Source organism: Phaethon aethereus, assembly GCF_964289735.1.
Source record: "Phaethon aethereus genome assembly, chromosome: 1".
Classification (NCBI taxonomy): Eukaryota; Metazoa; Chordata; class Aves; order Phaethontiformes; family Phaethontidae; genus Phaethon; species Phaethon aethereus.
Genome location: NC_138575.1, coordinates 190,021,382 through 190,043,558, shown reverse-complemented (window position 1 = coordinate 190,043,558; position 22,177 = coordinate 190,021,382). Strand labels below are relative to the sequence as shown.

General features: G+C 36.2%; 1 protein-coding gene across 1 annotated transcript in view; it reads right to left on the bottom strand.

The window, feature by feature from the left end:
* The window catches only part of LRCH1 (leucine rich repeats and calponin homology domain containing 1), a gene marked incomplete at its 5' end in the record, with an annotated part of 126,933 nt that overhangs the window by 32,288 nt on the left and 72,468 nt on the right, over nucleotides 1-22,177 (bottom strand). The window contains 8 exons of the mRNA XM_082005656.1: nucleotides 2,280-2,366; nucleotides 3,385-3,452; nucleotides 5,378-5,490; nucleotides 7,031-7,136; nucleotides 11,828-11,912; nucleotides 13,938-14,065; nucleotides 15,277-15,413; nucleotides 16,717-16,822. Coding sequence (XP_081861782.1) covers nucleotides 2,280-2,366; nucleotides 3,385-3,452; nucleotides 5,378-5,490; nucleotides 7,031-7,136; nucleotides 11,828-11,912; nucleotides 13,938-14,065; nucleotides 15,277-15,413; nucleotides 16,717-16,822 — 830 coding nt within the window. The remainder of the gene's footprint in view (nucleotides 1-2,279; nucleotides 2,367-3,384; nucleotides 3,453-5,377; nucleotides 5,491-7,030; nucleotides 7,137-11,827; nucleotides 11,913-13,937; nucleotides 14,066-15,276; nucleotides 15,414-16,716; nucleotides 16,823-22,177) is intronic.

Below are 22,177 nucleotides of genomic sequence, written 5' to 3'. Positions count from 1 at the left end.
CTGAAAAATACTGGAAAAGGCTGAGTCTGAAATCTTATTTTCCTTTCCAGAACTGAAATGCTGCTTAAGTGCACATAGGGTATGCAGATTCGAATGGACAAGCGTTGTACAAGTTTAATACTCATATCCGTTAGCAAAGATAGCTCCAACTGATATGCTCTACGCTGCACTCTAGTCAGTGCATGTTAGGCTTGTTGGCATCACCTACTGTTTCAGCCCCTGCAGTGGCTTCTCTAACTCTTAAATGGCCTTTCAGTGTGAGATAAGGAAAATTCTGGCCAGAGTTAGTTATTTCAGCTAGGTTATCCTGACTAGGTGACCAGTGTTATACTGATGCACAAAGGAAACCACTTTGGGGAAAGTTACAGTTTTTGACATGCCCTAGGTTTAAGTTAAAAGCACATGCAGGCTTTTGTGCATCTTAAACTAAGGAGCAATGGAAGCATTTAAATTCCTTTGCAGATCTGGATCAAGATACAAAAACTCTTCAGTATGAAAACCAAAATTTTTCTTACACCGCTTTATATAATGCACATATATAACAAACTGACATGTAATCCAGTAATTATAGAAGGAATGATGAGGAACCCATGGCCCAGAGGATTGAAAGTCTACACCATCATTTGGCAAGTATTAGGCACCCAGGTATATCTTGCTGGGTAAGTCTCTATGTTAACATGCAGAAGACATACACTGAAAAGCTTATTTAGCGTTCAGTGAATGAAAAATAAATATTGATATTTTAAGGTTAGAAAAAGAAGTGCAGCCACAAAAAAACCCCACAACACTATTAAGAAATGCAGTAGAAGAATACAGCCATGCATGACATGATTAGCACTTTTAAAAGCCACATTTCAAATTTACTAAGTGTTACTAATGAAAGCACATCTGAATATGCATGGAGAAACAGATTAATTTTCTCTATTTTATTGCCCTTTTTAAATTTAATAAGAAAAAACAAATATGTAGGAAATACAGGGGCAATATTTGGAAAAAACAAAATGACAAAATTTATAAGGCTAACAACTAAAATTTTTTTAATGTCACTTTTTTCCAAACCAGTCTTTTTCCTTTTTTAATTGCAATACTTCTCCCACAAAGTTATAAGCCTCAAATGAGGTACAGAAGCAATGATACACAATCTCACAGAAACGACAGGAACTAAAAAGCCTTCATAATTTGTATGACTTATTGTTAAGCAAAAATACTTGTGTACAAGTATTTAGTCTGTGATTCTAGAATTCAAATATTCTTTATATGATTCAAAATAAAGCCAGATAATTGTCTCTCCAGAAATAACAAGAAGAGTGAATTTCTGTCCTAAAAAGTACAAAGGTCTGCTAGGTGAAAAAGCTGTATCAAAACAGGTATTTAAACTGAAGAACATGCAGTCGCAAGAACAAATGGCTATGGTGAACTGGCCAAAGGAGGAAGGAGAAACAAGGATACTTTAGGCTGGAGGTGACAAGGAGGTTTCTAGTCTTTAGAGAAGTTCTAAACCAGCTACCTCATAGAAGTGATGAAGAAAAATGAGTTACCTAGTTTTGAAAGGAACTTAATCAAGCAAGAGAAGCAACAGCAAGCATCTGGACAGAACTACCTACACCACTCCTGTCAGTCCTTTTCAGTAGGACTAGCATTTATTTTCTTTTAAATATGTGTTCCTTTGTTTATGCACAGATCCAGAGTCATTCCACCTGACTTCAGCCACTTAAAACAGGCACCTAAATTGCAAAACCTTGCCTTCTGTAGTCAGGGGGAATCTAAATAATTTTCTCTAGCTGCCTCTTTCTCCCTCTGCTTTTGATTTTAGAGGGAGACTACAGAAACTCCTCCACTAATTCAGGAACCTCCTTTATGTGGTCCATTAAGATGGGATGAAACCGGGCCAGACGACCTTCTCCAATCCCCACAAAATATACCAAACATTAATAAGTAGAGGGGAGTTTATAGTCCCTAGAAGAAAAGTGACTATCTTAGACAAAACTTCAGAAAATCATAGTAATGTACACAAGATGAACGGTTAAGAGGTGCCTAAATTACACCAAATTTCTTTTAATCTCAAAATCCTTCTTAATTTACTGGGTATCTTGTCTAGATACTGAGAGAATGCAAGTCTCCTCCTTAACTATCTAAGCGCCTCCTGAAAAACATCAGTACGCTAACAAAGCACTTTGTAACTCCAGAGAACTTTCAATTATCATTTAAAACAGAACTCTACAGTCACTCACAAAAACTTTAAATACATGACATTAACACATCAGCTATTGTAAGTGTACCTGTTGGGATCCTGTAATAGATCTACTGCTTCTCTTAGTTGTTCTATCATTGCTATATCAATAGTTTGTTCTTCTGATAAATTTATTCTGTAACAGAAAACAAAAGCATTCAAAAAAGAGGTACAACAGCAATTAACAAGGATAGTCTGAATTTCAATTTGAGCTGTATCTTCCAGCTGGCATGCAAACACTATAGGGGGGGAAAAAGTCAGCCTCTGTGCACACTAGTATGTGCTGAATTTATGGAAGGAGCTTCTTCTGAAGAAATCCTCTAGCACTTTGTCCATAACAAATCCCCCCAGCCTAATACATAAACAAATGTGATGAACTGAAACTTCTAGCATTCAATTAAACAGATTTCTAAAATTGAAAATTTATTTACCAATATTTAACTCTTATTAACTGCATTCGTCATGTGTTTTGTTTTTACACAAGTATTAAATACAACAATTTTTCTAATGGACCAACATGCTTCCTTTTGCTTTTCAACATCTGCAGTTCTTTTTGGGGTTTAGAAACACAACCACCTGTTAGTTCTGCCAATAAGGCTCTTTCAGAAAGTAGCTATTCTTCCCTTCCTTCAGTTTTTGTTTTTAAATCAACTTCACAGTACAGCCATGCTAAATTCTTTTCTCTTATGCACTCTCCTCAGCAACTGATGTTCACTTGCTCTGCTCTTGAATTAATGTCTATGAATTAATGATTGCTTCAGGGTTAAAATTACGACAAAAGAAGAAAAAAGATTGAGGTATTTTTTCCAATTAAATTACATTTTTTAAAATGTACATTAAATTTAGATCTTACAAGTCTTGATAAAATGCCATTAACAGACAAAATATCAAAATATGTAATTAAAAAGCTTGCACTCTACCTAGATAAATTTATTACAGCATTATTGGTGCATAAAAATTATTTAGTTGTAATATAACACGCACTTTATTCCACAATAATGTATAAAACATTAAGCACACACATAAAGTGCAAAGCTGTGCTTCTGTCATGCCTTTAAGTCTACAAAATTATTAACTGACAAGGAAATACCAGTTCTGGTTAATCTAATGAAATGACACAGCTAATTACTTACAGACACATGAAAAATACTTACATTTCGTCTGTTTGCCATTGTGTGTCCTCTTCTATTCTCAGTAATTCATCACACTCGGCTGCTCTGCTCTGTAAGTGAAGTGATATTGCGAACTGAACTTTGCAATAGGCAGATAAATTTTGCTTTCAGCTCTGACCTAATTTATGTAACAGTTTAGGGTGGCTAGTTGCAGCAATCCAACACTTCCGCTCCACTCCTCACTCTACCCCCTTTTAAGATACTGATTACAAGATCTTCTATTCACTGTTCAGATTTTATTGAGGTCAACAGTCCTTACCCTCCTTTAACTGTAAGAGGTCAAGCAGCATGAGAATTCTTTATTCTATGTCCCAGATTTCATTTCTGCTTTTCTGGTGTATGCAAACAATGCTTCAATTAAGTATGACCCTAACTCTCCTCTCACTTGCTCTCCTCCCACAGCTAGATTTGTTTACAAAGCAAGGAAATTCCAAGTATGCAAACAGTAGGAGCTATGTACTTCATCCATAATTATTAACAGGATTCCTACTTGACAATTTTAGCAGCCCTGAATAATTTTTTTTTAAAAAACAAATCAGAACAAAATCTGTGTGCAACAATTCAGATCAGTCAGCCAGTTATTTGGGGTTCAATGTAGGCATAAATTACAAGCCCTCAGTGTCCTACCTATAAGTCTTATTAGAAAACTTGACCCTCTCTTTTATGCTTCCATTTGGTGCTTTGCAATTTTCTTTTCTCTTTCATCTCAGATAGGCAGAAACACAGCTGCCAGCAAAAAAAGAAGCTCTCTGACTGGACGTGCATTTGTGCTAGTAGAGAATAAACAGCAGAAAACAGAGAAGCTTATCCTCTTTTGTGTCATGTGGTTAGCACATCAGTCGCATCACCCTGTACCAATAAAAGCTATCCAACTCTGCCAGATGTGTCACTGTTTAGTGTACCAGCTTCTCAAACAGTCCCCAAAGATGGCCCAATTCCCCAGTAGAATGCATAAAGCCATTCTTTTTTATCTTTTTTTCCTCCTTGAAGGAGGAATGAAGGACGTGATTTTTCCCCATAAGAAGGGCACATATCATAAGATAACGCAGCACTTATCCTAGAAGGTGATCCTCAGTCTCTAGGCATAATTATACAGATAAAATAAACAAAGCCATATAAATTAGGACTAACATTTGAAAAATTACGAAATCCTCCAAGCCTAAGCTCCTCTTTTGAGCTGCAAGTCGTACTGATTTTATGTATGGTTTGGTTAACCAGAATTTCAATTTTAGAAGACCCCCACTGTACCAAAAGGCATTCCAGTACATGACTAAATATAGCCAGAGAATACAACAGACTCAGAAATCTGCACAAGAAGGAAGATGCCCTGAGTTCAAAATCCTCAGAATAAAATTCACGTACTACCTGTTCAAGTCACCTACTGCTGATCTCAATTGCCATAATGTTATGAAGATAACAAAATTAAAAGAAAAGAAACTGCTTCTTCTAACAATATTCTTACACTGAAATTCAATAAAGTAACCTCTATTTTACTGAACCACTGTCTGCAACACATTATTTCAGACACTATTATCTTATTATGATAGAGGACATTCCTGAGGGAATTGTCTTCAAATGGTACGCTTCTGAAAATCAAGACGATGAAGTGAGAGGAACAAGGAGAAGAAATACAAAGTATATACGTAATATAATGTAAGGTTAGCTTCAGATGTGCATACTCCTTTGTCACGGAAGATGGAAGTATTCTATCCCCCTTTACCTAGTTCATTCACCTCAAATGTGTGCAGCTGCTGAAATTTGTAGATTTTTCTCCATACTAGAGAATTATGGGCAAACAGAACTCCTAGATTAATTATAATCAATTTAAACCTACCTGCTTATTTTTGCCTTCCATATCTTTTAAGACAATGAATACCAATTGCATTCTCTTATTCATTAAAATATTGGCAGTTTGTCATCCCTCTTTGCTCTATAGTGAAGATATCTCCCCCACTTAAAATTGCCACAAACTTGCCTTAATGTAACTCATAAATTCAGTAGTAAGAGTATCCGATTCATCAAACTGGTTTCCTGTTTCTCTTGACTTATCATTGACGATCAAGGGAGAAGATCCCTGATGGAATTCCACTAGTAACAACAATAAAACAAGATCAAAAAATTACTTCTGGTTCAGCTCAACATTTGTTACTCAATGTAATTTAAGTGTATTAAATTCTAGAGCTCAAAATCAAACAAAGTTTAAACTCAAAGCATACTACAAACTTCAAACAAGTTAAGCCTTTTGCATTTTAAAGAGTGATGCCGATTCATTTCAAAGTTGTAATAAATCAATACCTTGGGCTCATACAGCTGTAGATCAGAAGCACCACAACAGGCACTGATAGAGTCAGTTTTGAACTACACCAAGTATGTCTTGCCAGTACCAGTACAAGAACACAGCTGGACAGCTGCAGAGTATTTTAAGACATTCAGGTGTCTCAGCCAGTGACTTGCAGTTTAATGCAACTTCAGAGTTGTAATGTTGTAACAAACACCCAAACTCTTAGCAAAACTCCAACAAAGTAATTCAGAACCTTCAGAGCCTATGCCCATCTCTTGTTTACATACATTACTTCCAGGGATATGAGGCAGTAATAATTTTCTCCTCTGTTTTAAGTGGTCTGATCCTATAACTTAACCCCTCCAGTGTGCTACTAAACACTACAGGATGCAATGCTCTAAGTATCCCACTTCATATTCTACTAAATTCTGATGAGTAGCTCAACTGAAGATCATTTAATCGAGTATGTAAGACTGGGGAAAGGCTGATCGTCTGCTATTTATGTGGTTTCCATATGCAACTCACTTGACTTCATCTTGCCATTTATCATTAGTATGGGCAGACCTTGGAAAAACAATGTTTATCAGTATATTGATATAATTCAGAAAAATGTACGTTATTTTAATAAAATTTAGATAAAATTACCCTTTCTCTCAAAATCTGAAGAGATTTACTTCTTTCCAGAGGTAATGCGGACTTTGATTAATAAAGCTTTATATAGGCATTGAGTCCAACTACAAAAACGGACTCTGCTTTTGTACATTATTAACTCAGAATCTGAGTTAGCATTTGATAAAAGTTATTATGACACATTGGTATTACTGGTTGGGAAGCATGGTTTAAACCAACTCTCACTTTTCTTCCCTCTGTCCAAACCAGAACTTATTAACTCTTGAGACGAGGTGGAACAAGTTCATTGGAATAGCTACAGAAAATGACTATAAGGATCTCAGTTCACTGCAGTTAAAAATGTTCTAAGTAGCACACTTTTTTTTTCTTTTTCAGATGACTGTATTATGCATGCTCAAAGTCTTTTGGGTAAGCAGACATTTATTACAAAAAAAATTAAAATGCATACGGCAGTGAAAATACCTGTTGTTTAACTAGAATATCAGTAAGAAAAATCAATTTAATAAGGCATTTATCCAGGGCAAAAATTAAACACTGAAAATTCCACGGAAAAATAGCAGTAAGTAAAATAGACCTAATTTAAAGATGATGCTTGTAGAATCCTGAAAGATTGGTGCTTGTCAGCTGTGATTTTTGCAAACTGAATTTACAGTCTTACGCATAGAATTACCAACAGGATTTCCTAGTATTTAACTTCCACTTTTTTTACATTCCAACCTTTTCTTGAGTTAGCATGGTGACCTGAATCTTCTTTTAAAACCTGATCTTCTTCTACAATGTCCGACATTGGAACATTGAAGCTGACGGTATCTTCATCAGATGGCTAAGAAGAAATAAGAGAAAACTTGGTTTCAGCTTAAACCAACATTGATAAAAATGTACATATTAAGAAGAGTTCTGAGAGGTGGGAGACTAATATGGGAGAGAATACCAGAGCAACTAACATGACCAAATCCTGACTCTTCTCCCCTGCATTACCATGCAGCTTGTTCATTTAATGCCTAAAGCAAGCAAGATAAACTTTGTAGGCTGAGGCAGTATCTTTTATGAGATTAACTGGCAGAGCGAATAAAAAGCATAAACTCTCAAGTGTACTAGCTTTTCTTCATTGACTTAGAAGCTCATCCATTTTTTTCAGCTATATTAGTTGGTACACTAAAACACATTACTTTTATCTACAAGCTTGTCCTGTCTAGGACTTTACGGGTAGTGGCTACACAAAGAAGCACTGCCAGAAGCATTCACTTCTGTCTCATGCCACTAGGGCTCTGCTGTTCTGCAGGACCAGCAGTGACCTGCTCACAGTGAGACCTGCTCACATTCTCTTCTGAGGTGAACTCCAGTGGAAACACATTCTGCAGAAGAGGCCAAGTTTTTATTCTTGCTCTCCTGAGATAGAGAGCTTACAACAGTCTCCCAGAGCTTTGCAAATGTATTTCCCAACAAACCCACTGGTGTTGCACATTCTTTAGATGCTCTGTGTTTCTGTAACTTGCTACTCTGTGCACACATATTCCATACATGTATTCTGTAATTATAACTGCTATAATACATATATAGTAGTTTGTTTCATATTATTATTTTTTAACCCAGCCGGTAGCTATATACTGGGCATGACAATATATGGCATGGAATATCCCTTTGGCCAGTTTGGGTCAGCTGTGCTCCCTCCCAGCTCCCCGAGCACCCCTGCCTGCTCGCTGGCCGGCCAGAGCAGGGGAACCTGGACAGTCCTTCATATGGTAGCATCAGCTGAAAACATCAGCATGTTATCAACATTACCCCAAATTCACCCCAAATCCAAAACACAGCACCACACCAGCTGTCAGAAAGAAAATTCACTTTATCCCAGCTGAAACCAGGACACATATTCTTTAAGAATATATATTTTTATGGAAATGCTATTTCCCCATTTACCAGTTCTGCCCTTTGTAACACAAGATCTGCAATGGAATGGGAGATCATTACGTACAACCAGTCATTCAATTCCACAGTCATTGGCTTCTAGAAGGATTATGCCATTCTTGCTACCTTTATACATTCATACTCCATGTAGAAATTATTTTTTTTTTTTAAATCCTGAAGCTAAGGTTTGTGATAAAGGATGGAGCAAATCATTTTGCTCTTAAACTGTATCAAAGATATATGTAGTTAATCCTATTTGCCAAGAATATTCTGGATTTAGCACAGTTTGTAAATGTGGACCACCATAAATATTGTTCTTTATGAATAAACTGTTATTAACCATGTTATTAACTCTGTGAATTCAGTGCCTGTATTATTCTGCTTAAAGAGAAAAATTCAAAAGGATGTTCAAGGACTTCATAAAGCCTTATCAAAATGATGAAGATGTATAATGAAGTGAGCTAACATTACATACTATTCCTATTTGTCAATTTTTAAAATAAGTTTTAAAATTTAAAATAAATTTAATTTTAAAACTAAACAAATTAGTATCTCAGAAAATAAGCAAACCACACTCCAAGTATTCTAAGCATGAGGCACTAGTTCTTTAAGACCTGAAACAATAATCTAATAGCTTTAAAAAAAAAAGACATGCACAGTATAAATTCATTCAGACAACCAAGGTTACAATGAAGTTCTTTCTCTTTCTTTCAGACTGTATCTCATGTGACGTTTGAGCACGAAATTTAGTTATTCTAGATCAAAGAGTCATGTTTTGTTAATTTTGCAACTATCATTTGAAAATGTAAAAAAAAATTTCTTAAATGCATTATTACAAGTTCTGAATGCTACAACAGCCAAGATTTTTTTCTTAGCAGAGTAACACACACAAATTTTAGGAAAATATTTTGGCATGTTGGTGTTACAAAAAATAAAAAGCCATGGGTCATTCAATTTCGAAACAGAAAAACATTCCTTTAACAGGCTATGTGCCACTTTCAGGGCCTACAGAATTCTGCAATTGATTTTCCAGGTGCTTCCTGCCAGTATACTATGAAATAAAAACTATCCAAAGTAGCTTGCAATAATACAAAAGTATTCACTGGTGAAATACTGTACTCACTTTCTTTGTCCACAGTTTTATTTTTATTCAGCTAGCAAGAGAAGACGACAACAGACATATAAGAAACAGAAATACAAGGATGAAGGGTCCAATTTTCATTTTAAATTCCTAACATTATTCCAACACTGAATTCAGATGATGCATTTGGAAAGAATCTTCATATACATTCTTGCTGGTACTAAAGCATCATTCTTATGGGTAATGAATCAGGGATGCCATCTGGATCTTAACGAGTACCCTGTTGTTCTAATGAATTTTAGCTAAGGAAAAAATAAGGCCAAAGGGAGGTGGAAAACAAATAAAAATGCTGCACTATTTCTAAAAGACAAGGTACATGAGTGCACTACCATAAAGCAGAATTTGCCTTCAAGTTGCCACAATCAATTTTACAGCAACACTACGAGGTATCTTTCACTTGAAATGCCCAAGACGACCATAGCTCTGAAGAACTGACCCTGTAATGACCCTACTAAAAAGCCAGACAGAAACATGTCAACATTTCGTCAAGTACTCCCTCCTATGTATGGACCCAAAGCTAATGAGCAAGCTTCCTAAAAACCACATGAGTATTCAACCAAGGATTCATGTAAGGTACTTGGTTTCTTTAAGGTACTTTTTTTTTTTTAAGGTGCTGGGTTTTTTCCAAAGTAACGGGTTTTTTCTAAGTTACACAAATGCAAAATGACCTTGTAGTATCTTCTGTAAAAGAGCTGAAACTCAATGGCCACTAGCCTTCAGATTAAACTGTAGTTTGTTTTTATATGTCTGATGTATTTATAAGAACCCTCCAAAAATGTGTTTTAATGATCACTTTATGACTGATCATTTAACACTTATCTAATGTTTGGTATAGATTTCTGATCGCAATTAACTGATCGCAATTCAATGTATGCGAATATGTACTTGCAACATGATAGTATTTCGTGCAGAATTCTCATGTGTAATACAAGTATTAAAGGTTGTCTCAGAAGCAAAAGTGAGTGGTGAATTTACTATCAAACACATTTGGGGTTACCTATCTCAGCATCTATTCTCTCCTTAATAGTAGACCAGTAATCAGGCAAGCACGGAATGAGTAAATAGTTGTCATATAAAAAGCCTTTGTGCTCATAAGAATGTATTGGTTCACTGTTGGTTGTCTTTAAAACAATTTTTTTCAGCATTCTGATTGCTACACTTTGATTACACAAAAGAGGATCTATTTTCTAAAGCTGTTATTTATAGCTAAAGATGAAATTCTGGAATAACAGTTTCATTAACAAGCTAACACAGCTTCAAGCAGTGCAAGAATGGCAAAACAGTTTGTAAGCCTCTCTAAATGGACTGCATGCTCTAAAAACTAGAGGGAAACCATGAGAAGTCTGGCTAAAAGAATCACAGTAAGTCTGTTTCATTTCCATCTAGCAAGAAACTTGCTCAAATACTTGGAAACCGTTGTGGGTTTGGTTTAGTGTTTTTGTATTTAACAGACCCATCAGTACGTAAGTGGATTAATTTTCAATTTGCTTTTGTAGTAACTACTAATTCAGTATCTAAGCTTGATTACACATTTGTTTCAAAAGCAACAGAATCTCCTTTCCTCAAAGGAGGAGAGAAACACTAAAGAATCAGTGTGAAATTGTTTTAAGTAGCAAGAAGTCCATTCTTTTATTGTGACATGAATATTCCCCATTAGGTCAGACCACAAATCCTGTTATTTGTACATTTCAGAAAGACCATTACTGAATTACACTGCAAATTGTTTACTTATTTCTCATTCATTCAGTTCAAGTCCAAGTAGATTTAGTGCCCTGTTCAGCTGAGCAGTGCCTCAGAAAAAAGGTCTAGGAAAGTCAGCTATAACTGCTTAGAACAACACTAGTCTCAGAAAGCCATCCTTTCTCTTTGTTCAGTCAGACAACAAAGTTCAGAAAAAGTTTTGAAGCCTTATTTCCAGCACTGCTTAACTGCCAGACCCTGTAAACGCATGAAGATCTGCAAAGTTTCTGAAGTACCTTCACTACAGCAAACTGCCCTAACCACGACACCACAGAACATAGTGGGACTGGGCACACTGAACTCCTGTTAATTCGCAAGAGGAAAGAGTCATCAGTCAAAGAGAAAACACATGAGAAACTGTCAGGTGTGTAACCCGTTAGGACATTTACTTCACCACAAACAGCAGACGTGGATCCTGGTTTGGGCCTCATTCTCTAGATTATATGAACTACAGTGAATTTTCACTATTGGTAGGTTGTTGACTACTTGTAAGCATCTCACTGCCCTTTCCAGAAAGTGTACAGACAAAAAAACCCCACCCAAAACCAAAACCCCCGTCTTTTTTTAACCTTTGTTTTAGCCATTTCTTAATGAGAAATTAATACCAAGGATGTGGTTGCACAGTTTTAATGGCTAAAAATGTATTCACATCGTTAACCAATTTAAAATATAGGCAAAATATGGGTGTGGAGGGAAGGGAAGCTGGACGCAAAATTCAGGCTACTTACCTCTGTTGCTGACAAACGTTTATCTCCATTATCACTACCAACACCTGAATCTGAGTCCTTTTTACTTGGGTAGATGTCATCAATGCTAGATGTGAATAAAAATTAAAACAAAACGATAAAAAGCTATCATAGCATTTACCATTAGAATTCTGTCCTGGTTTCACTTAAATCAAAGCAAAATTACAACCAGTATTAATGGTAGAGGGTGAAATAGCCTAGTATGGTTGAAAACTACACATTTGCAGTCTGGTGATAATAAAATAGATCAGATGGAATGGCTGGTTAGCCTAATGATTAACGAAAACAACAGAAATAATCTGCTATAGATCTTGCTTTTGTCTCTACATTAACTAGTAACTAAGTGCTTTTACCTTAGTAGCACAGGAGTCTGACTGAAGTCATTTAGCCATGGGGTACGCGACTAAACTATCTGAACTCAAACTGGAGTCAACAGATTTAATTGTAACTATTGATGCATTAAAAATGAACTGATATTTCCCTGCGGCTTGAGGTAATTATTAACACAGAAACCTCGTTTTGGTGCTTTAAAATAGACTGTGAAATTTAGGTTTTTAAGAAAACTGCTATAATAATGGCATTGGTATATGGCACATAATAATGGCTTCTGGTTTCATTACCTAGTATGACCTCTACTCATTTTGAAGTACACTATTAGATGCAATACGCTCATCATCTAACTTTTTTTTTTAAATATGCTTTATTATCCTCTTATTTGCAATCCTGAAAGCAGTAATCCTGAATTCAGATTGACACAGCAACTTAAAAAAGAACTTTATTGGTCTTCACATGAATAAGGTATCTGATTAATCCTAATCTTAAATTATTTTTTATCAGTAAACACTAAGGATTTTGAGTAGAAACTGCATATGGAAATCCTAACCAGGTTACGTCCTTTCTTTAGAAGTGTGAAGTTCTAGAAGTTATCCTCTAAAATAAAAATGTGGTACTTATTATATGATAGAGCATTATGCTGTCAGTGACCAACTGGTATCTGCTCTGTACTATCCCTTTATCCTAACCTGTATGCTCCTACATGACCAAAGTGTCATACAGGACATAACATTCCTGTCAATTTTCTGGTATACTTCAAGAACAAAACAGGAAAACAGCAGATGTTTCCCAAATGGAAAACTTACTCTTCATCCTGGATTCTTCTCACTTTTGACATTTATCTGATAGAAAACCAAAAAGGTGTCTCCAAACATACACAGAGGAAAACAAGTTGCGTGAAACCTTATCTAAATGACTGACAGGGAGATTCCACAACAGTTCTTTTTTTTTTTTCCCAGGGTGTTAGCAGCAACACCTCTATTTTTATTTACATCAACACTTTGTTTTTATTGAGTAATTCTCTCCAAAAATAAGACATTATTGTACTTTCTCTCATTATTATTCTTCCTACGGTAGCAAAGAAAGAGTTGGCTAATAACTGGTTTCCAATCAGCTATAGAGAGTCTCATAAAAAGGAGCTGCTTCGTATCTAGTTCCTGTCCTTAAGCCACCATACAAGATGACATTTCCTAGATATTTCATGTAAGACATTAAAGATTTTGCCTTTCATTTTGCTAACAAATTAGCACATTTCACTTTAAAAGGGTCTCAACATTCATGCAGTTCTCTTTGCTGGATGGATAAACCTTTGGATGAATAAGAAAAGCTTAAAACAACTATGCTACAAATGTAGAACAATAAATAAATCACAAAACAACATAAGAAATAAAAACTTATTTAATATCTTAATAGATTTACAAGAAAGTTCCAACACTTAATGATACTACCATCTCAATTAGTTTCAATACATTCCAGCAGTCTACTAGTAAGAGGTTAGTTTTAAATGCAGGCTCACTTCTAAGCTCTTTCCTAATGTGCTGCTAACTTTAATCAGAACTGATTGTTTAAAATATTTTGTTCTAAACTCTTATAGGGATTTCACTAGAATAAAATATGTTAATGCAAAACAAATCTCTGTTCAAAAAAGTACACTCTAAATAGTACCTAAACAAAAACAACTCTGGAAGCTAAAGATACAAATACATTCACTTTGTTCGTAGTGTTACATGAAAAAACTAAGTGAAATTTTCATACATACCTCTCTTCCACGGGTTGTGGCAAATGCTGTTGTTCTATGGCATTAAGATACAATGAGTCTGCTGTTTTAATCTGACAGGCCTGTACAGTCAGATATTTGAATATATGCACCTTACCCTTTGTACAAATCTGTTAGACAAGGAAAAAACTTGAATGAAAGAAGTAATTTATTCCAAATGTCACTTAGCGTAAAACTCCCTGAAAACAAACATCATAACATCACAATAGATATTACATAAAGGAAAATGGATTTTATTTTTTTAAATTACTAAGAAATACTTCAATTAACCAATCAATTAGTTGTGTGTACTAGCATAAATATGCTCAGATAATAATATAGAAAACAAGAAAAGAATGTATTCTACTTAAAAAAGTCCAAATGAGCTGAGCTTTTCACTCAAAAAGAATTACAATAAAATATATTGTAGGGCCTACTACTAACCATAAACGGAATTATTGTTTTCCAGAATTAGTCAATAATGACATTTAATTAAGCAGTATGTCCTTTATTCTCTTAGTCACACTGTTTTTACTTGTGACCAAGCATCTTTATGGTGCATTTCACCTGTATTTTAGAACTTTTTTCTTTAACTGCACACTTCTAGCTCAAGTGCTTGCTGAAACTTGCTCTGTATTTTTTGAGTGTAGTAACAGCATCACCATAGATTATGAAAAGCATTTCTCTGACATAATAAAATCTCTCGCGTATTTCAACAGCTGTTGATCTAGAATAATTGTAGCTTTCAGAGATGTAGTTTGAACCTACTGTCCAGTAAGTCAACAACAAAAAAGTTGTCCTTAAGCAGCAAGCACAGGTTCCATTCATTTCTTATCATCATTTCTCAGCGTGGCTTACAGTTCAGAAGAGGAGGTTGATTTCTTTGTGTATCACCATCTATAAACTTACACTATAAATTAAAATAAATTTCAAACAGGATTACATTCCAGACTGTCTGCATATTTTTAAGTTCATAGTAAATCACCATAGAACCCTCTAGAATTGGGCTCATTAACAAAGAGAATATTTATCCAGGAAGTGTCTCAATTCACTTTTTCAGAATTATATACATATTCCAACATTGTTTCATATGCAGACAGGAATGACAAAAATAAACAGGCAGCTAACAGAATGGAAATCTTCTAGACTCATGTTAGTTCAAGTGGTGCACAGATTCATTCATAAATCATATGATATTTTCTATGTCTTATTTATATATCAACAACTAATGTCTCTGATGACTGAAGTTCAGAAGCCTGCAATTGCAGAAGGTGACATCTTACAGGCTATAATTCCTTATCGTCCACCCAATATTAAGGCACACTTTATAGATGTTACTTACTTGTGCTGGTGGAGACTGCAAAGGATTATTCTCAAGCAGCAATACTTGTAACTGCACCATCTTTCTAAAACAAATTGGAATCACAAGCACTTTATTGCAGGAAAAGTCGAACTTTACCAAGGGAAGCTGTACTAGTTCTAAAAGTAACAAAAAAAAAAGAGAGACGGTGTTATACCTGTATTCATTTTTGCCGTAAAATAATACATTATTTCTGAATAAACCTTCTTTTGCATTCAGGAAAAATAGAAGCTCAGGCAGGAATACCATCAACATTTATTCCATTCTATACTGGGAAATGAACAGGTTTAATAAGGCCAAGTGCAGGGTCCTGCACTTTGGCCACAACAACCCCATGCAATGCTACAGGCTTGGGGAGGAGTGGCTGGAGAGCAGCCCGGCGGAAAGGGACCTGGGGGTGCTGGTTGACAGCCGGCTGAACATGAGCCAGCAGTGTGCCCAGGTGGCCAAGAAGGCCAACAGCGTCCTGGCCTGTATCAGGAATAGCGTGGCCAGCAGGAGCAGGGAAGTGATTGTGCCCCTGTACTCGGTACTGGTGAGGCCGCACCTTGAATACTGTGTTCAGTTTTGGGCCCCTCACTACAAGAAGGATGTTGAGGTGCTGGAGCGTGTCCAGAGAAGGGCAACGAAGCTGGTGAGGGGTCTGGAGCACATGTCTTATGAGGAGCGGCTGAGGGAACTGGGGTTGTTTAGTCTGGAGAAGAGGAGGCTGAGAGGAGACCTTATCGCCCTCTACAACTACCTGAAAGGGGGTTGTGGCGACGAGGGTGTTGGTCTCTTCTCCCAAGTAACTAGTGATAGGACAAGAGGAAATGGCCTCAAGTTGCGCCAGGGGAGGTTTAGATTGGATATTAGGAAAAATTTCTTCACTGAGAGGGTGGTCAGGCATTGGAACAGGCTGCCCAGGGAGGTGGTGGAGTCGCCATCCCTGGAAGTGTTCAAAAAACGTGTGGATGTGGCGCTTCAGGACATGGTTTAGGGGACATGGTGGTTCTGGATTAATGGTTGGACTTGATGATCTTAAAGGTCCTTTCCAACCTAGTGATTCTGTGATTCTGTGATTCTGAGTGGTGGTATTATACAAGTGGCAGTAAACTTTAAAATAAATACTTCGATTTTTTTTTCCCCTGAAACTCAGCTGACAGCTCCCATACTGCATTTGCAGAAAAGTATTTGTGCAACTTAAACATGCCTAGAATCATAAGGATAATTCATTTTAAAAAACCTCACAGTTATTTAGTGAGTACCACTGAATGTTATATTCTGCAAGCTCAAATTGGAAGAAATTCAAACACAAGGTAATCACTACTTTTCAATCACATTTACTTACATGATAAAAAATACTTTCAAAATGCTAATAGAAAGAGCTACCCATGAAGGTATTGATTTTTTTTTATTGGTGGGGTTTTGTTTGTTTTTTACCTTGGGGTAAAACTTCGAGGTAATTTCTTCTGACATTCAGTTCTTTTAAAGATTTCAGCTGGCCTATCTGCTGTGGTAATGCTGTGATTTCATTACAGCTGACATCCTACAGCAAAAGTAACAGAAATAATGAACTTTTGTCTCCTAAATAGTAAATAATACAGACGTGAAATTGTGGCTAATTTGCCATTATTATAACATTTTATTTACCTGAAAACATGCAACCATCTATGTTCTGTCTACACAGTGCAAAAATAGATACATAACAAAATGTTTACACCTTCCTTAAAACCCAGAGCAAACACTTACTTGGAGAACAAGTTAATTTAATTTCTATAGAAGCATTCAAAACCATTTGCTTAATATGTTCTACCTTTTTGTTCATAACTTTTGTTCATATGAAGAACTCAGTACCATGATTATGTAGCGATCTATCTTTGGGTGAAGTATAAAACTGCTACTGGATCTGATCTGATTTTCTAAAACGTTCCTGTTCTTCTAGAGGGACTATTTAAGCAAGAGGGGGGGAAAAAAAAAAAAAAGATAAAACAGTAATAGCATTCTGTAATGATGCTCAGGAAAGGCGTATGTTCTATTATCACATCAAATAGGAGGACATAATAAAGACAAGTCTTGCTTAGTATTTTACAGATATTCAACGTACTGATGTAAGAGGTACTCCTTAACAGCTGAGACTGGCTCTAAGCAAGGCTGATTTTGATGGCTAAATTCAACTAGTTTTATTATCTGGATGAAATTGGGACCTATCCTCATTTCAGCATTCCTAAAACAGCAACTGCCGTAAAGCTGAGTTGAAAGTATAGGGTCTGCCTATACTGAGCATAATTTCAAGGAACAAGTTTATATACCATAGTATTACTTCATAAATATTATACTTTAACATAAGTTCTAACATAAATGGCTACAAATGTGTACTGAAGATCAACTTCTTGGATTAAGTTAGTCTAAAACCAGACAGTCTTCAAATACTAGCTATCACTTTTACTGCCAAACTGCCTATCCTCAAAGCAAAATCAAAAGAACCTTGAAACCTATGCTTACATCCCTGGTAACCTGTAAATTTGAGTAACATCCCAATTATGCTTCCCAATTATGCATTAAAAAAAGGAAACAGTGTTTCATTGTATGAGAGCTAAGTGGGGAATTTTCCTGAAGAGCCAAAGGAATACTTTTAGGATGTCCACTCCTTACCCTCTTGATTGTTTCAAATTATGGATGTATACAGTATCTGGGAGCTCTTAGACTACAAAATTCCTAAAAGTCACTCAGATTTACAAGTCACCTCTTTGAAGACTGTTGCGTTAATACTAGTCAAAAGTGTTACTCTAACACTATCTTCAAGTCTAAAAACTAGTTATCAAAAAATGATAGTAAAAGCAAAATGTGATCAGGCAATGCTGCCCACTGTACCAGACAAGTTTCTTCTCATAACAGACTCTCACTGCTGCCAAAGCTTCCTTCCTTTGTCAAAACAGAGTCAGGAAATCATTTTAGCTTTTATAGGAGGAAATTAAAAATCCCAGTTAATGAGTGCATCTTTTACCCAAGTTGCCACAAAGTATTGTTAATTGCACCGTTCCCAGATCATTTATTTTTAAAGCTTTACTGTCCTATTTTTAATTTACAGACTTTAAACAACTCCGTAATTAGATACTCAATTTTTAGAGGACGGAATTTAAATTTAAAGTCACCTTGTGGCAGAGAAACTCTAGACCAAGTCTACTTATGCACACACATCAGAACAAGTCAGGGAAAGAGAGGATTTTAAAGAAAGTGGCAGGGGGGAAAGCCTGGCAGTGTGTAGCCTCAAAAACAAAGTCCACCTACATCCTTTCAAAACATCCTCAGTAAGACTGATCTGTTTTGACAGCATGCCAGCATTCAAAAGATCTCTAGAGACAGTAGTATTCTTTATCATAGAATCATAGAATGGTTGGGTTGGAAGGAACCTTAAAGATCATCTAGTTCCAACCCCCCTGCCATGGGGCAGGGACATCTTCCACTAGACCAGGTTGCTCAAAGCCCTGTCCAACCTGGCCTTGAACACTTCCAGGGGTGGGGCATCCACAGCTTCTCTGGGCAACCTGTTCCAGGGCCTCACCACCCTCGTCATGAAGAATCCTACTAAATACTGCAATCCAGCATTTTTTCTATTACTTTGTTTGAATAGCTGTGGAAAACAAAGACCTATAACATTATTTCTAGTTATACCTATGGTCTTGACTATTATTAGACTTCATGAGTGTGTGTGTGTGACAGTGTTTATATTTCTCATCACTTTGGCAGTAATGGAAATGCCTATGATTTTCAGGCTAATAATTTTTTTAAAGAACTACATAACCAGCAGTTTGGAACTTCATTTCACAGACATCTGCAAACAACTGAAATCTGAACACCTATTCAAGTTCCAGGGTCTAGTGTGTGCTAAAGGTCAGACTACTTGCATTAATTCTATTTCGTCCTGCCATGACAACACAGACAAAATTTCTCAATATCAGAGAAATGTCAGATGTATTTAAATGTAACCTTAATTTCTGTGGCATGAAGCTCAATGGCATAAAACCAAATAAAAAGTATCAACATTTTTCTTTGGCTCACGGTAAATTTTAAAAGGACTTAAATCAATAAAATTCAGCAAAACAAATACGTTACTGTGGCTCCATATTAACATATTTATTGACAAACAGAAGTTCATCCAAACTTTACAAATTGAGGTAAATTTCCTCCTTGCATCCATTTTAAAACTTTGGACTCCTGACGGAGATGTTATTTTTAATAAGCAGGTGGATTCTGTCAGAGCTTGTGACATACAAGCCATACAGAATGGTAAAAAGAAGTTGCACGGTGCATGAGCACATGGATCCTTTTAGGAAGCAGGAGGCAGCAGGTCCCACCTGGTCAGGCTGCTGGCCCAGATTAGATGAATGAGGTGAAGGACCTACATCCCTGCTGAAAGATTTAAGGGCTTCCAGTGTGAGACAGGAGCATCCCAGAAATGGAGAAGGCTGTTCCCTGGAGAAGGCAGAAGTGCAATACAGCCCAATAGGATGGAGAACAGAATTTTACTGTACAACTGATAGTTTTGGGTGCAATTAATGAGCCATCACTGCCCGATTACTTTTCGTTGATGGAAAGTACATTTCAGATTATCTTCACACCAGTTTTGCATTCATCCTCCTGGCTGACAGTAGAGGTATGACCGAGTTATGCAGCTGCAAATAAAAGTAAGTTTCCCAACGAAATTTTGCAAATAATTTAAATATATACTACAGGGAGAATAATTTAGTGTTATTTTGATGCTTTTAAGATAGCTGTCAGATCCATATAACCCAGAACCATAAAACTGAAAAGAATACCTGCAAATTTACTGCATGTAATATCTAAGTCACTATATATATTTCATACTTGTGGCATAGAAATTTATACATGTAATTTATACATGCCTACTCCATTTTGAAGGCAAGAGGGAAGAAGGTAGTTAATTGGAAAGATCTAACCTAATTTGGAGCAAACTATGCTTGTATCATTCAAGAGTGACTACAGAGATAAAATTTGTTTCAGGAGTTAGATAACATCAACAAAAAAATCCATTTGCTACATACACACAGATTTACTGCATGCAGCCTGTGAAAAGCTGTAAAGTACTCTGAAATCCTGAGGGTGCTTGGCAAAGTCCTAGTAATACAAGAACTGAATGCAGCCAGGTGGCATCTGTCACCTCTCAGAATCGATCCCCTGAGCCAGCTTAGCACCAGCACTGCCTATGTCCCAAAACAACAGCGTGCCCTGCCACGCTGGGTGGTGGTGTCACTTCAAGGCCACATGCTGTTCAGGCTGGCATTGCTCTCACACAGCTGAATGTTTTGTGTAACAACTGCAGTATGACTTAATCTTTATTTTTTTTCTTTTTACTTGTTTTAGAACAATGATCACCTTATTATCTAAACTGCATTATATTATATATGCCAATACAGATACTGTTTGCTTCTTCAAACTACCACTATTTGCTTCTTCAAACACATCACAGTTTAGTCATCTCCAACTAAATATGCAACTCATTTCACTGGAAATCTACCAAACACTTACGGTGGCATCAAACGAATTAATCAGGTCATCTGAACAGAACCATGCCCAATTTAACAAAAAGTTGCCGTTCACTCCCCACCCCGCCGCTTCTAATCACGAAGAACTAGCATCAGACCTTCTTCAGCTTTCATAATTCTTCCAGGCTACCAAAGTGACATGTTGCTATAGCCTCTCACTTGAAGTATTTTTAGAGCAGGAATTGTTGTGTTCTTCATGGCAGAGTAACACTGAAATTATACTGTAACTGGAAAGCAATATGAAAACCCAGTATTCCAGAAGTTAATTTAAACATACAATTTGTTGAAAAACAAACAAACCAAACAACCCTATCTCCTCTGAGTATAATCCATACAGATTTTCAAGCTTTTAGTTCTTAACTTTTCAAACTTTTAAAGTCAGGATAAGGGCTATTATTAAGCTATGTAAAAACTCTTACTAACAAATGAAACACTTCCAGCAACAGCAATGCTAGTTCACCTTACTGGGAGGGTTCAAACTTGAAATTGGAGAGGAAATTAGGTATGAAAGCACTTCAGCAGCTCTTTACTGAATATATTATCACAGACCTCCGTTACTACAAATAAAACAGGTGATTTTGACCAGACAGGCCAAGTCTTTCAGTTATTTCACGAGCCCCCGCCACTAAGGTAGGCTACATTTAACCCAGAAGGAATCAAGAGCTAACAGGTTCCAATCTTTATTTATTATCTATCCAGTCATCCTATCCCCTAAATTAGGGTGTGTTTAATACTGTTCAACTTCAATTATACATAAGACAGGAACCATAATCTTTTATTGACTCTATTTTAAGTACAATAGAAACAATGGTATAGCCTAATACATTTTTATTGAAAGTTAATTAAATCAAAACCATCTCAGTAATCTAATTAAACCCATCACCCAATAAAAAGCCTAAAAATCTGGTAAGATAAATTAATAATGCTCACCAAACAAAAAAAAAACAAACTTGGTATCCTTTAGCTCAGGTATAACCCAGAAAGTAAAAGGTAATTACCCTCCAATCCTCACCAAACAGCCAGAATAGTCATAACAAATAATAGAAGCCTGATACCACAGGATGCTGTACAAAGGGAATACTAGTACAAAAAAAGCCCCACAGTTGTCACTTCATTCCACAAATGAAGGACAAGTAGCAGGACTGGGGCCTAAAGCAAGGTCAGCTCAATTTCTGTAACATGATTTAGTAGAGAAACTACTATTATAAAAATAATAATATGACACGTAGGCACTTTCAGATACTGAAAAGATGTGCAAGATAAATGCAGTCAATGGAGATATCAGCAGCTGGAAAAAAGTTCAAACACCATTGTTTTACTATGCATAAATTAGCAGC